The sequence below is a fragment of the Lissotriton vulgaris genome, unplaced genomic scaffold (assembly GCF_964263255.1).
Source record: "Lissotriton vulgaris unplaced genomic scaffold, aLisVul1.2 SCAFFOLD_3100, whole genome shotgun sequence".
Taxonomy (NCBI): domain Eukaryota; kingdom Metazoa; phylum Chordata; class Amphibia; order Caudata; family Salamandridae; genus Lissotriton; species Lissotriton vulgaris.
In genome coordinates this window covers 97,022-113,954 of record NW_028247153.1, presented here as the reverse complement: position 1 = coordinate 113,954, position 16,933 = coordinate 97,022, and the positions used below count along the sequence as shown (strand labels likewise).

Genomic DNA, 16,933 nt, shown 5'->3' with positions numbered 1-16,933 from the left:
CCTCTTCCAGACCCATACAATTATCTTCAACTATCCATGACTTCCGACAACTCTGTTACACGCAGGGTTACCTACCATCTAGCAAACATTTGCTAAGATATACTTTCTAAGTCATGATACTGTATTATGAATGTAGCTGTCATATATTTGTACCTTGTTACCTTCGGTTGGATCTACTACCCTATACTGTCGATAAAAACATTTTTCTAATGGTTTTTGCACTGTCCACAAGGCCTACTGAGCCAAAGGACCAAGATAACTACAAAAGACTGCATCCCACTACATGCCTACAATGGTCCTGTTCTCTGCATCGAGCCAGACACTAAAGCTGCTCTTCTTTTAGAATCTATTATTCTAAACAGTCTGATGAAGTACCTGAAAGATGACCCCTGAGTTGTATACAAACCCCAAACCTAATAACTAGACCCCGCAAAATGTAATTTGCGCTGTCATAATCCCACATAATATTCAGCATTACATGTTACAATTGTTACATTAAATGCCAGAGATTACACGATTATGTCACATTGCAGAAATTAGACTTCCTCCGGGTAAAATCACTATTGCGGTATCACAGCAAGAAAGTAAACTAACCATGCGCAAGTGGTTTTTGTTTGCGCCAATTTCGAATTTGCACTTTTATTTTAGCATGAGATGCGTTCTCCTGAACAAAATGGAAGTAAGGACATATTTCAAGCTAAAAAACAGTGCATAATGCTGGAGCCGGCAGTTTGTATAATAAAACTTATGTTTTCTGCAGTTGCACATATTTCCTACAAAGGAAATTACGAAATGTTTGCTAAACAACTAACAACCCCTATACAGTCAGCCTGTGTCTAAAGCTCATGAAAGTTCCTTGTGCGTGCACAGCATGGGAACAGCAGTCTCCGGGCCCGATTCACAGAATGAACTTAAGACTCAATCCTAAACTTACTACTATTTTGGTATTCACAGAATGCACTTACTACTTTTGGCATTCATAGAATGAACTTACTACTTTTGGTATTCACAGAAGTTAGGATTTTGTCTTAAGTCTGTCTTAAGTCTGTCTTAAGTTTGTCTTAAGACAAACTTAAGTCAAAATCCTAACTTCTGTGAATACCAAAAGTAGTAAATTCATTCTGTGAATACCAAAATAGTAGTAAATTTAGGATTGAGTCTTAAGTTCATTCTGTGAATCGGGCCCATAGCGTCTACACCGACCTTCACCGCAACATGGAGCCCTAAACTGAGCTACCATCTCCATTTTGTACAGTTTTGTGCTCTAGTGAAACTGCAAGCTGTGATGTCACTTGAAATGATAATTTAATAAGAGGGCGGATCCCCAAACATTTTTCACATTGGTCACCAAACAGATGGCCATCATTTTTTGTTTTTTTAGTTTGAAAGTTTTGTATAGCGCGAACTAGACCCTCACGGGTATCAGAGTGCTTTACAGGGTAGAAAGTAAAAGAGAATAAGTATGGAACAAATGTAGGTGAATCTCATGCAAAAAAGTAAATAATACCAACTAGCAAATATATAAAAGGTAGATATAAATAGTTCAGGTATATTTAGCCATGAGAATGCTTTGAATTAAGGGTCCAAAATCATTCTTGGTGGAGAGGAAACTCCACTGCCATTCTCTGTCCACCATCACTATGGACCACCTGCTCAATTTTGATTTGGACGTACCATACTTTGACAACAACAGAGACTGTTCCGTCTTCCCAGAGGGCAAACTTCTCCGGCGGCCTGGCAGCGTAAAGACCATCAGAAATTTGGGGGCATATTACCAAGGAGGGCGATAGGCATTTATCGCCGATTTAGCAGCCGTTTTCGGCCGCTAAGCCGCGATAATTCTATCACCCTATTAGCAAGCTGTCACTAACTGATGTTAGCGACAGTTTTTAGGCGATAGAGAGCGGTTTGGGGCCCTATTTAGCGATAAATATCGCTACTTGTTGGTAATATGCCCCTTGGTTCTATCTCTGCCCACCGAATTTGATGCACAAACATATAGCTGTTTTTCAATGCCTGTTACCACCAGGAAAAAACCTGGCCGCATAGGGCACGGAAAAGTGCTCCATGCCACCCTCAACATGGGAGGAAACTCCCATGGCGAGAAGCGCATTTTTTTTTCTATATTCAAAATTCACAACTTTGGCGTAGGGTTCCGTCATGTTTGACTGCGCCACACGGCAAAGTTATAATGCACTGGCTAGAGCTGCCTGTCAATGCTTGAAATACCTGCCGGCACGATGGACATATTTCAATACTTGGCAGTGGGACCCTCCGTCAGGGTGACGGAGTAATTTAATCTGTCGCCCTGGCAGAGGACAGCTCAACCGCCAAATAATAAATGAGCCCTAAGTCTTTCCTTGATAGGGTAAAAATATCCACGTTTATCAAAAAGCTGCTATAATGGTGACTCAACCAATGGTGTGCATGTAGTTCAAGAGTAACTCACCTGCATCAGTGGAGGCATGTTTGCGCTTTTTTCTCTTCTTCGCATAGAAAATAGAACCTGCGACACCGGTAAGTATAATAACCCCAACAACACAGACACCGATGACTGCCTTTGATCCGTGGGAGGAATGAATTACTTCATCTTCTAGTTCTGGAAAAAAAATAGGCATACTTAGAAATTATTTACTCATATTGGCAATGAGGTTCACCCAATGAAATGTAAAATACTCCTATTTAGATAGTACTAGTAGGGCTGGCTTTAGCATTGGTGGTACCCAGGGCGACAATCTCATCTAGCACCATCTCACCCAGCATGCCAAATGATGCACTATTTTCCTTTAGTGTTGTCCATGCCACACCACCCCCCCTCCCCCCAACTATGTACCTGCTATATCATTACAATGTCCATTGGCCCATTTGTGTCCATCGTTCTGTCTCCAGAGCTCTCAGTCGGATGGTTGGTACGAGCTCCAACCTGTCCCTAACAGAAAGGACAGTTGGGATGGGATGGATGATGGAGTGTGGAACGAGGACTGATCTAGTGTCAGGCACTGCTCTCAGTCTCTCACCCAGAAGTCTCAATCATGCCCTGTCCTCAGCACCCATCCACATTCTGAACACAGACACCCAGAAGTGATTCACAAGCTGTAGGCGCTTTACAGGATTCAAGTGTTGCACGAAAAGCAAAACTAAAAGCAAAACTACAGAAACACAATATCGTGGGAAAGGAAGAATTCTTGGTGGCCAGGAGCACAAATACGATGAAACATGAATTAACATGAGTGGAGCACAGAAAGAGACTGCATCACTGGCCTGGATTACATTCAGGGTTCCTGAACTCGTTGCTGAGAAACAGGTCAGAGTGTTTCATTTGTAAAGTTAAGGACTTGACTACAGGGCCCGTAAGGACATGTTTTAATGCCAGTCTGTAAGTACTGCTGGCGCGGATCACTGGTAGGCCTTGCCCTGCATGGCCAGAGATGTAAAAGTAAATGCTTCTTTTATATGTGTTTTTATGTGCTTTAAGTCATATGATACGGTTGGCAAGTCTCTGTACGGGGGAAGCCTAACTAGACATCATTTCTGAGAAGCGTGGTCTATTTAATTACTGGCATGGCTAAAAACATTTGATCTAGAATCCTGTTCTTCTGACAGAGTGCCACCCGAGTTTTCTGGACCTGCATCCTGTTATATAACACAGAAACGAGCATGTGTCTAAACAAGCCATGACCTATTTGGCTTTGCTGATGCTTATTTGCAGTATCATATAGGTGAGTAACACCATTGACCATGTTGTGAATAACTAGAATTGAAAATATTTTAATTCTGAAAATGTAAAATTCTGAAGTAAACATTAATTAGTAAGTTGTGTGGCAGTGAATGAGTAACTCAAGTTCTTCCTTCTACAGCACTGTCCTCTGCATTGTCTCTTTTTGTTGTACACTTAGGGACAAATTTATCATTGTATTGCATCACCTTAGCGCCGTGCAACAAAGCATAAGGGTGACCCAACAATAAAGTCAGATTTATCAAGCCATGCAAGGTAAGCCACGCACGGCCACCTTGCATGGTCCTGAGTTGCTTAATAAATCCAGACTAACACAAGCAGCGCAAATCGCTGCGTTACTCTTCCCTAGGGCGGCGTTCCATGGGTGCAGCGTTAGTGTTCCCACTCATCTACCCATGGATTTTGGTGCATTCCCAGATTTATCATTAGTGGTAGACCTAGGATTGAGTCAAAATGCTACGCCTCCCCAGGTGAGGCATAACAAGGAGAATGATCTATATTTCCCATTTGTTTCCTTTTTCAACATGTGCTGCATTCTGCAACAGACATAGACAGAGGACAATGCCTCTGATGATTGTTTTTGTGCAGGATGCACAAAAACGCTCCTGTCTGCAATGCAAGGGCACCTGCGTTGGCGCTAGCACAAGGAAAGGACAAGAACGCGCCATATGATGTTAAATACAGAACATCCTGCCCTTTCCCTTTCATGCAGCCCAGCAAGGTGGCTTGCTGCGCTGCGTGAAATAATGAGAAATCTTCTCCTGAGACCCTTTTTCTCCCCACATCTTTCTGAAATCCCTCACCTACATTTCTCACACATCATCATCATCACTGTAATTTAAATGGATTTTGAAAACTGGAAGTATTCGTACAGGCCTCAACCTTCTGGAGGATTGAACATCATTAATCTAACTGTTACCGTTTTTGACTTCTGCTAAATGTGTGCTTTTCATCTCAGACATGCTATATTTTCACTGCCCAGCTATGTTGTGTTGTATATGTCTAAGGTGCCTTTTTCAATGTTAACACTGTTTTTGGGTACATTGACACATATGTAAAATGCATTCTCTGGCACAAAGTCTTTGATGAAGTGGTCAACATATTGACCCAGTGGTTCCAGAATAGATCCACAGCCTGGAACGATGGGACGACCCGGTGGCTTGTCCTGGCATTTATGAATTTTGGGAAGAGTGTAAATTACTGGTGTACGTGGTGATGTTATGTTTAGGAATTTGTGTTAATTTCTGCTAAGAAAACCATGTTCTAGACCTTCATTTGTGACTTGAAGGATGACTTTTTGTAATTCCCTAGTGGGATTGGTAGGCAGCCTGCAGTAATGATCTGTATTTGCCATCTGCCTCAGGATCTCATTCTTATATTGGTCTTTTTCTTGCGGAACTATCCCTCCCCCTTTGTCTGCAGGTTTGATAACATGTGTGGAGTTTGTCTTCAATTCAAAGACGTACACCATGTACCACGTGCACCAGTAATTTACACTCTTCCTAAAATTCTTAAATGCCAGGGCAAGTCACCGGGTCATCCCATCTTATCAGGCTGTGGATCTATTCTGGAACCACTGGGTCAATATGTTGTCCAGTTCATCAAAGACTTTGTGCCAGAGACTGCATGTTACATACGTGACAGTATGACCATGATCAACTTAATTGATGAACGTCCATTCGACCCCTCAACCGACACACTGTGTACGTTAGATGTGGAGTCTCTCTACACCAACATTCCCCAAATTGACTCACTCCTGGTTTTTGAACGAGTCCTTAACCAGCGACCTAGCCCCATGCTGTACCTACCATTTTTATACATTAACTCTTGGAAATGTGTCTAACTAGGAATTTCTTCATGTTTGATGATCAATTTTATCAGCAGGTGAAGGGTACGTCTATGGGGGCAGTTTTTGACGACCTGGAAACCAACTGCATACTGTCATCTATGAACCCATTCCTCAACGGGATTTCTATGTGGAAAAGATGCATAGATGATGTTTTTATGATCTGGCAGGATTCTGAAACAACTTTGTCACATTTTCTTCATTGGCTCAATAACAATTGTGACGGACTCAACTTTACTTTGACACACAATAAGTCCACCATCCCATTTTTTGACTTAAATATACAGCACAAAGATGGGATATTAATCACAAGTTTATTCAGGAAGCCGACAGAGAGGAAGACACTCTCAAGATATGACAGTTATCATCCGCGGGCCCTGAGGGACTCACTACCTTACTTGCAGTTCCTCCATATTAGAAGGAACTGCACACTGAAGGAGGACTACTTTCTTGAAGCTAAAGTCCTTAGTAATAAGCTGACATTGAGGTGGTACCCAGGCAGGATGGTTCGAAACTCCCTTAAAAGAGCACAGTACTGCCACAGGGATACACTTTTGGAACCTAGAGAAAAAAGACCCCAAAACCACATGGTCTGTGTGACCACCTTTTCACCTGTAGCACACTCTATCAGGGAGAGCGTCATTAAACATTGGGGGGGTCCTGAATGTAGGAATACTACATTTAGAACGCCCCTTATTCGCATTTCACAAAGCAAAAAACATCAAAGACCACATAGTGCATGCAGCATTACCTTCCATCAAGAGCACAGGTCCCCTTAATGAACTCTGGGGCCTCCCGCCTCTAACAGGTCATGCTAAATATGGTGATTGTATTGCTTGCCAGTTTACAATAGATGGAAAAGAATTTATATTTGACAAAATTAAGATTGAAATGAAAACATTTTCAAATTGTAATACACACAATGTAATCTATGCAATTCTGTGCCCGTTTAACAAGATTTACATTGGCCAAACAACGCAAAAGGCAAGAATGCGGATCTGCCAGCATTGCAGCCGAATATGCTACAAGACTCCGAATGCACCATTTGTGGAACATTTTCATGCTGCCATACCAACCGCCCTAATCCTTTCTTTTAGCACTGGCCCAGGAACCGCAATCTGCACCTTACTTTAGACTGGATTATTGTCGTTGCTATCCGGTAAGCGCGTTCAATTTTCGAACAGCGGCCGGTATTTACACTGCAATTCTGTCTTTAATAGAACCTTCCCTGTCCTAGCGCTTTGTTACGTTATTTTTTGTAACTTCCTCGATTGACCCCATGTTGGTCTCTTGCAAGGTTGCCTCATAAGCAATCTGGCTTTTTATTCAGGGTAAGCGTTTCTCCCCATAATTAAAGGACCCCCTTGTAGCAACATGTATGCTTATTTTCTTCATTTCTCTTCCTGACGATTCCTTGTTACTGTCACAATCAACACGGCTAGAAATAAGGTTGTTCTCACTTCTTTAAACACCATTGCCAGATCTCGCTCTATTTATGATCGTCGACATTCCTTTTCTTCTTCTGTCTCATCACACCACAGCCCCTGCCCCTGACGTCGCCTTCCTCACGGAAACCTGGATGAACGACTCCTCAGCGCCCGACATCGCCATCGCCATCCCGGAGGGCTACAAGATCACCCGAAGGGATCGCATCAACAACACAGGAGGAGGCATCGCCATCATCTACAGGGACACCATCCGCATCACGACCAACACCGACGACACCCTGACAACCGCCGAACACCTGCACTTCCAGATCCACACAGACCCCAAAACCACCCTCGGAGGCACCCTGATCTACCGACCCCTGGGACCACGCACTCAATTCAGCGAGGACATCGACGACTTCATCAGCCCGCATGCCCTCCCCTCCGCTGACTACATCCTCCTGGGAGACATCAACTTCCACCTGTAGAACAACAACGACCGCAACACCATCACCCTGCTCGACAACCTCGCCAACCTCGGTCTCAAGCAGCTGGTGTCCATCCCCCACCCACCTCGCCGGACACACACTCGACGCCGTCTTCTCATCCAGCAAAGACATCGCCTTCAGCCACGCCACCGGACTCCACTGGACGGACCACAGCTGCGTCCACTTCACCTTCAAAAGAACGACGATCCACCACCACCAGCAACAGGTTGCTCGAAGAAGCTGGAACAAGATCACAGCCGACCAGCTCGCCGCTTCCCTGAGCCAGCACCCTCCCGCCAGCTCAGCAAACCCCAGCCAGGCCGCTGACAACCTCACGAAGTGGATCAGCAACTGCGCGGACGAACTCGCCCCACTGAGGACCCCGCCCAGCAGACCCGGCAGCAAGAAGGCCCCATGGTTCACCGACGAACTCAAGAGCTCCAAGAAGAACTGCCGAGCCCTCGAGAAAGCCTGGAGAAGGGAACCAACACCGGACAACATGACCACCCTCAAGCTTGCCACCCGGAAGCACCACCAACTGATCCGCGCCACCAAGAAAACTGCATTCAAGGACCGGCTGGACCACAACGCACACAACTGCAAGGTACTCTTCAACATCGTGAAAGAGCTCTCCTACCCCAACGCCGGAAACAAGACATCACCCCATCGCAAGACCTCTGCAACTCCCTCGCCTCCTACTTCCACAACAAGATCGCGGACATACACAACAGCTTCAGCACTCAACCGACACACGCCACGACCGAACCACCGCCCCCCACCACCACCCTCCGCGCCTGGACTCCGATCAGCACCGAAGACACCGTCCGCATGATGAACTCCATCCACTCCGGATCTCCAACCGACCCCTGCCCTCACCACGTCTTCAACAAAGCCGACACTGTCATCGCACCCTACCTGCGGGACATCATCAACACATCCTTCGACACCCTTCGACACCGCCTTCCCGGAGAGCTGGAAACACGCCGAACTCAGCGCCCTACTCATGAAACCTACAGCGGACCCCACCGAACTCAAGAATTACCGCCCCATCTCGCTCCTCCCGTTTCCAGCCAAAGTCATCGAGAAGACCGTCAACAAACAGCTGGCCGCCTTCCTCGAGACGAATGGATCCCTCGACCCCTCACAGTCTGGCTTCCGAGCCAACCACAGCACCGAGACCGCCCTCATTGCTGCCACCGATGACATCCGAGCCCTGATGGACAACGGAGAAACAGCGGCCCTCATCCTCCTAGACCTCTCCGCGGCATTCGACACTGTCTGCCACCGCACCCTAGTGCATTGCCTCAGCAACGTCGGAATCCAGGAGAAGGCACTGGAATGGATCATCTCCTTCCTCGACGGAAGAACACAGAGAGTCCGTCTACCACCGTACAAGTCAGAGGCCACCGAAGTCATCTGCAGCGTCCCTCAAGGATCCTCGCTGAGCCCCACCCTCTTCAACGTCTACATGAGCCCCCTCGCGGCCATCGCACGCCAACACAACCTCAACATCATCTCCTACGCTGACGACACCCAGCTGATCCTCTCCCTGACCAACGACCCGCCGCCGCCAGAGCCAACCTTCACGAAGGGATGAAAGACGTAGCCGAGTGGATGACGACCAGCCGCCTGAAACTGAACTCAGACAAGACGGAAGTCCTCATTCTGGGCTTCTTGCCCTCCGCCTGGGATGACTCCTGGTGGCCCCCCGCCCTGGGCACCGCACCCAAACCGACAGACCACGCACGCAACCTGGGCTTCATCCTGGACTCCTCCCTCTCCATGACCAGACAAGTCAACGCCGTCTCCGCGTCCTGTTTTAACATCCTTCGCATGCTACGGAAGATCTTCCGGTGGATCCCCACCGAGACCAGGAAGACGGTCACCCAGGCCCTCGTCACCAGCCGTCTGGACTACGGCAACGCCCTTTACGCCGGAACCACCGCCAAGCTCCAGAAGAGACTCCAGCGGATCCAGAACGCCTCAGCCAGACTCATCCTCGACATCCCCCGACGCTGCCACATCTCCGGACATCTGAGAGACCTGCACTGGCTCCCCGTCAACAAGAGAATCACCTACCGTCTCCTCACCCACGCACACAAAGCCCTACACGACCAAGGCCCGAGCTACCTCAACAACCGCCTCAACTTCTACGCTCCCAAACGCCACCTCCGATCGACCAACCACGCCCTCGCCGCCGTACCCCGCATCCGAAGAGCGACAACAGGAGGAAGGTCCTTCTCCTACCTGGCCGCCAAGACCTGGAACTCCCTCCCGACCGACCTGCGCCTGACCCAAAACCACCTCTCCTTCAGGAAGAAGCTCAAGACCTGGCTGTTCGAGCAGTAGCAGCACCCCCCCCCACCCCCAAGCGCCTTGAGACCCTCCGGGTAAGTAGTGCGCTCTACAAATGTCTTTGATTGATTGATTGATTGATCACCGTTTAATATATTTACACAGTGCATTTACTCCGTACGTGCTTGTTTTTAAGTAGAGGAAACCTCACCTCTGGGCACCTGTCGTATGTTGAATCTCTTGACTGATTTTAATTCAGAATTTCCTTTTCTGCCCCCGCCCCTTCATTTTTCCTATTGTTCTAGCACTTCTGACAAATGTATAACAGGCTTGCCTATTAAATGTCCTGAAGACGATCCCGGCATCCACTTAAGGGATCAAAACGCCGTTGACACCTTGTGCACCACATACACTTGCTTAGAATGCCCTAATGCTTATGTAATGGTGTTTACTGTATATAATGTTTGTTCTATGAGAAATTTGCCGAAAACAAACATTTCTTCTTGCCTGAGCCTTTTCACTTTATGTTGTACGTCTTTTTTGCTTGAGTTGGATGCAGGCGTGTGTCCCCCTTAAAATTGTTTCTTGTTTATATTGAATTAATTTCATATTAAATATCTGCCAGGCTGGACAGGTGTCTACTACAATATAGTACTGATTGGGTCTATATTTATTGCCTCTCGCTGACCTTTTCTCTAGGGACCACTGTCTTTAGAAATAGTCTGATTACCCAAGGTCCCTGACCATTGCAAATTGGGTTTCCTTGTCCTTCTATAATATGCATGACTGCAAAGAAGGAAAAATAAAATGATAACAACACCCGATGTTGTTATCATTTTATTTTTCCATGCTGAAGTAGGTTTTGGGGCGGGGCAGGACTTAGCTGGTGTGACAGCCAGCAGGGGGAAGAGGAAATATGTGCGCATGATGTTTTGGTCGGCCGTCTTGAGCCAGCCAAACAGTCATGCACACTTAGCATGTTCTTCACCCGGCTGTAATGCACAGCCTTGGTGAAGATAATGCACAGCTTCCCACTGCCTGTCTGAGTGCCGAACCATGGAGCTCAGACCAATCATGATGCTGTAGTCATAGTGACAGCAGCGTTGTGATTGGCTTAGTGGAGCCTATGTGCTTACTGACTCCCGACCAGAAGATAAGTGAACAAGAGACAATGACGGAGGGGAGTTGGCAGCCTTACAAAGGTAAGTGAGATTTTTTTTTAACTCCCCCGCCATGCCATCCTCATTCAGTACCAGCCGCCACTGCTAAGGCTTGGTATGGACCTGTTTTAAATTGGCTATTCCGTTTGTTATTGTGCAGCAGAAGTCCATAGAAAGGGCTCCTGATCCCATCACGGGCCTACGACTCCTCATTTCCCTAATGGATTTTCCTGCCACGCACCGACATAGTCATAGTATGCGCACAACGTGACATTCCATCCTCCCCAAATTCTGTCACCTTACCCCCACTACGCCCAAGAACTCTCAGAGTCAAGGTATGTTGTCCACGGCGTAGCTTTTTATTCACATCAATCCAAGGAATCACCACAGACCATCCCCAAGGAAAGTATCCTTCTTGGCAATATAAGAATTATTCACAGCATCACACTTTATCTGCATCAACCTGTTAACAGCAGTAAGGAAATATGGAACAACATTACATTTTAACTTTTAACTCGGCCGTACACAAGAACAACTTGGCCGTACATTTGAACTGTACATTTTCACTTTTTAACCCGGCCGTACACTAGAACTTGGCCGTACATTTGAACTTGACCATCTCAGCCACCAATGTCCCACTCTGCTGCGCACATTGGGCCGGCAGGCCCCAACGTGCTACAGCCAACAGTTGCACTACTTGACATCCAGGGCACCGCATAACGCACCGGCCCACCGGGGTACCTGCACACAGGCAGCTTCCCCAATATTCCTCTCAGTCCATACATTGTGGATTAGTGCAGTAGAGCCTAGGACTACCGGCAGGTCAGTCCCTCCTCCCACACGTGGAATCTACCCCCTCCTGGGGTCCATGGAATGGCTGCACCTCCATTTTAGTGCATCCCTCTTTGTTGTTAACTGTCAGCGCTCAGCGCTCCGTGATGCCTTGCTCTTCTGCCGGGTGGGTGGGTGGTCGACGACTCTCCTGTATCCAGGCTGTAGACCGAGGGGACAAAGAGAATGAAACCCCCGTGGCACAAGCTAAAATATTCCTGGTAAGTTTAATTTCTTCTGAGTTTCGTTTCTCCGAACTCCCAATGACGACACCCCAGCCAACTCCCTTCTTAGTCCAGGGGTCCCAGAGGAGGCTCAGCCCCGTGGCGCTACTAAGGGAGCCCCTCCCCTAGGCGCGGGGGGCACCTGTCATTCTTTCAATCCGTTCTTCTTTTTGAAAGATGAGCAGCTACGGCTTCTATAGTCTTTCTGTAGTGCGTGGAGAGCGCGAGTGCTTCCACACAGCTTCTGAACAAAAGGGAAAACCGAGGTGCAGGCACACCTTGCAGATAACATAACTCCACAATTCAGTGTGCTTTTGACACCCCCAGAGCTAGGTGCCCAGTGCGGTGACACCACCTGAATCGCCCAAAAGTCGGCATTAAGTGTTAGCACAAATGTGTATAGGAAGACAGAAAGGTTGCTATCTGGAAACAAACTGTCATGGAGCTCCAACTAAACTCAGCATCTACATACCCAACTCGCAGACCACCTAGAACTCCATAAGCTCCTAGACAGCTTTCAATCAGGCTTATACATCATCCACACCACAGAGACAGCCCTCATTCTGGCTATGATGACATTAGAAGCATCCTCGACTGAGAAGAAACAGCCGCACTCATCCTCCTCGACCTCTCTGCAGCTTTTGAAATGGTCTCCCACAAGTCTCTCATCAGAAAGCTTTGGCACATTTCTGCAGACCAGCCCTCAATTGGATATCCTCCTTCCTTACGCACTGAACTCAATGAGTTAGACTTCCCTCCTACACCTCAGAACCCAAGAAACTCATCTACAGAGTCCATCAATGGTCTTCTCTCCGCCCAACACTCTTCAACCTCTACATGACGCCCCTCGCGGACATCGTCAGAGTCCACAGCATTAACATGATATCCTATGCCGACAACACACCGCTCATCATCTTCCTTACCGACTCAACCAGAACTGCCAAAGTGAACTTTCCTCAACTGCATGAGCAACGTGGCTGCCTGGTTGAAAAACAACTGCCTCAAACTCAACAAAGACAAAACCAAATTTCTTATCTTTGGCAACAATCACTCGCCCTGGGATGCCTCTTGGTGGCCCTCTGAACTTGGCCTCCCACCAACACCTGCTGATAATGCCAAGAACCTCGGGTTAATCCTGGGCACCAACCTGTCCATGAGCAGACAGGTCAACTATGTCTCCTCATCATACTTCCACATCCCATGAATGGTACGCAAAATTTGCAAGTGGATCACACTGAACACCAGACGAATGCTCACCCAGGCTCTTATCACAAGTAGACATGATTCGGAAAAGCCCTGTATTTCGGAATCCCAGCCCATGTCTTACGCTGACTCCAAACCACCCAGAATCTGTTGTCATACTCATCCTGAACATCCCATGAATTTAATCACGTCTCTTCACACCTCAACAATCTCCACTGGCTTCCAGTCCAGGAAAAAAGTAAGTTCAAACAACTCACCCATGCCTACAAAGCTCTCCACAACACTGGTACAGCTTATCTCAACCACTGTCTCAACTTCTACCAACCCACCAGACACCTTTGATCTGCATCCCAGGCAAGAGCACACCTTCCTCGCATCAAGAAGGCCAGACGCAGTGATGCTCCTTCTCATACCTTGCAGCTAAGACCTGGAACGACTATCATCCTGGACTCTAAAAATACAAATATAATTTACTTCTATGAATTGTTGTCGTATTTCTTTCGTGTGGTATAGATTTCTTAATTTGTTCTTTGGTGCTGTTAAATGCTTTACACTAGTTTCTTTGTTCAAACCTTGCAGCTCAAAGCCATAGCTACCCAGGATTGAGCTTAAGCTTGAACAAATGAGCCTGACTGGACACAAGACAGTTTTTGTTCTCCACAGTAAAGCTTCCCTTCCATACCATGTAGTACACCCAAATCCTCACACCCACATCTGGGAAATGCTCCTATATAGATTGTAATTGTGCTCCACAGGGGTAAGACAGTATCATGTTGTGTCATTCTTGAGCTTTTGGGGTGCATTTTTAATACTCCTACGAGTTAAAAAAGCATAGGACTCTGGTTTCTGCAGACATGCAGAATACCTTTTTTTGGATTTACATCTTAATTCTGTAAGCTTAGTTACAAACTGTGCCCCCCCTATCCATGCACTAGTGTGACCCGTGGCCCCCATTTTGAAGCTGCATTTATTGGGCTGTTTGCACTCGAAGAAGAATTGGAAATGGCCCTGCATACATAGGAGCCCTAAGCACTGGGAGGGATGCTCCCGAAGAGTGCTGCAGGAATATAAAGGTGAGTGTGCGAAGGACAGGGCCATGCAAATGAACTATTTAGTGATACCAGCATACCCCAGTACTTTACAAACTGACTTGCTTTTGCGTCAGTGCAGATGGACTGGAAGCGTGAGGTGGCAAAGAAATTAGGCGTATTTGAGTTTATACACAAATCACCAGACACTCCATATTAACCACTTGGCTGCTAAGGCAATATTTTACTTTTCATTGAATTTCCATTGAAATCAATGAAAAGTGCATGACGAGTTACCCTTGTCATTAGCGGCGAAGAGGTTAACAAGGTCCGGGGTCCCCTTCCTGCTTTTTTGCTGCGATAACGGGTCTTCAGATATCAGTCTCCAGAGTCGTTTTGCCGTGTTCAGACATTTCATCACTGGGTAAAAGGTTCCTGTCCTTGAGTCAGTTACAGAAGTAAGGAGAAGCAGAAGGTCCCAGAAGTCCTATCGGATCTTCCAAGCAGTCTGTAGACCTGTCTTTTGTCCATATTTCTCCCTTGGTGGTCTTGATCCCCAAGAGGATTCAGAGCTCTGTAGGGTTCTCTGATGGCGTTTCCCTGGTAGGCTGGGCCCATGCAACCTGTTTTGAAAGTCCAGGCCGTTCCTTGTGCCACTGTCACTTTCCCCAGCTCCTGAGGTTAAGGGGAGCCAGAGGGGTTTTAAGGCATGGACAAAGTGGGCACTGTTCCAACCTTTTCAGGGGGTCCCCTGATAGAGCCAGCTCTGTTCTACAGACAGTACAGTCCTGATGACTTTGAATGATTCTTAAATATAGCTTGTTATAAATAGGGGACCCGATTCACAAAGTTAAACTGAGACAAAAGTATAACTTTACAATGTTTGGTATTTACGAAGGGCATTTACGCATAGTAAAGTTAGACTTTCTCTCAGTTAAACTTAAGTATTGGTCTTAAGTTTAATTAAGACCAAAACTGAGACAGAAGTCTAACTTTACAACTCGTAAATGCCCTTTGTGAATACCAAAAGTCGTAAAGTTAGACTTTCATCTCAGTTTACCTTTGTGAATCGGGCCTGTTGTATTTATATTTTTCACCACCATTAAACATCCATAAAAATGTTTCTTTTAGATCAAAAGAGAACCTCACAAATGAAAATTGGGAGTGGGTCACAGAGTTTATTTGCAATGACATTGGAGAGCTGCTGTAGTATTACACTATTCAAACCACACATCACAGCCCATGAATATTAGATGTAAACACATTTAGAATTGAGGCGCGTGTGCCTGTGCACTGTCAACGACCTGGCAAAAGAGAGAATAAAAGAATTGTAATTGGATCATGAATTCAAAGCAATACTGAACACAATATACGTTTGGCCCAAGGCCCTCAAAATCTTCAAGATGTCCCTGATTGGAGCAGAGAGATAGAAAAAGAAGGAAGGAAAGTGATAAGAGGGAGAAGAGATGGTGGATGGATGAAATGAAATGAATGAAATGAAAATTGCACTTATATAGCGCGTAACTACCCGGAGGCCTCGCAGCGCTTTAGACTGAATGCTAGTGGCGGGCTCAGGGTAGATCAGCACATTTTTGCAAACAAGTGCGTTTTTAACGCCTTTCTGAAGGACATGTCGTTATTGATTTCTCGAAGAGAGAGGGGGAGGGAGTTCCAAAGCCTGGCCGCGGTATGAGAAAAGGAACGACCGCCCCAACGGGCTTTGTTAATTTTGGTGGCGGTTACAAGCAATAAGGAACTAGAGCGTAAGGCTCTGGATGGTGCATAGGGTGTAGCTATAGGGTGCAGAATTGCCGGGCCAGTGCGGTGAAAGGATTTGTGCACAATGCACATGGCCTTGAACTGCACTCTGGCACTACTGGAAGCCAATGAAGTTCTTTCAGAGCTTTCTTAGCTAACTGCCAACGGGGGATGTTGTACAGTAGACGGGCAGCCCAGTTTTGTATGACTTGAAGCCTGTGGGTCACTGCTGCCGGGGCTCCCATATAAAGGGCATTCCCATAATCCAGGCGAGAAAGGACCAGGGCCTGGACCATGATCCTCCTAGCCTGGAATGGGAGCAGGGGAAGCACTTTACGGAGCATTTTCATCATCCCGATGCAAAGTGGAGGCAGTTTTAGTGGCTTGGGCTGAGAAATCAAGCGCTTTGTCCAGCCAGATTCCCAGGCTCTTAATCTGGGGTTTGGGAGGAGAAGGCGGGCCAAGAGATGGAGGCCAGATGGATGCTAGGGCAGATGGAGAGGCGTTGCCCAACAGCATGATATCTGTTTTCTCCCCATTAGGCTTAAGGTATGAGGATTGCATCCATCTGGCAACAGCCTCTAGACAGGGACCTAAGGTGGAAGATGATCCCTCTGAGTGGTCAAGGGAGACCACCAGTTGGGTGTCATCTGCGTAGGTAACAATACGCACACCGAAGGGATGGACTATCCTCTCTAGGGGCTCCATATAGGCATTAAAAAGAGTGGGGCTCAGGGAGGAGCCCTGGGGTACCCCACAACTAAGAGGATGCTTAGGGGAGACCCACTCGCCCTCAAACACCTGGAAGAATCTATCATCCAGGAAGGAGGTAAGCCATTCCAGGGCCGTGCCCGACACGCCCAGACCACTCACCAATGTAATAGTGTGGAGTGGTTGACCGTGTTGAACGCGGCACTGAGATCAAGTAGTATGATGG

At 46.9% G+C, this 16,933-nt stretch overlaps 1 protein-coding gene across 1 annotated transcript in view; it reads right to left on the bottom strand.

Moving 5' to 3' along the window:
- LOC147665620 (T-lymphocyte activation antigen CD86-like) overlaps positions 1–16,933 on the bottom strand; it is a 155,052-nt gene that overhangs the window by 52,347 nt on the left and 85,772 nt on the right. The window contains exon 4 of the mRNA XM_086949639.1: positions 2,450–2,599. Coding sequence (XP_086805765.1) covers positions 2,450–2,599 — 150 coding nt within the window. The remainder of the gene's footprint in view (positions 1–2,449; positions 2,600–16,933) is intronic.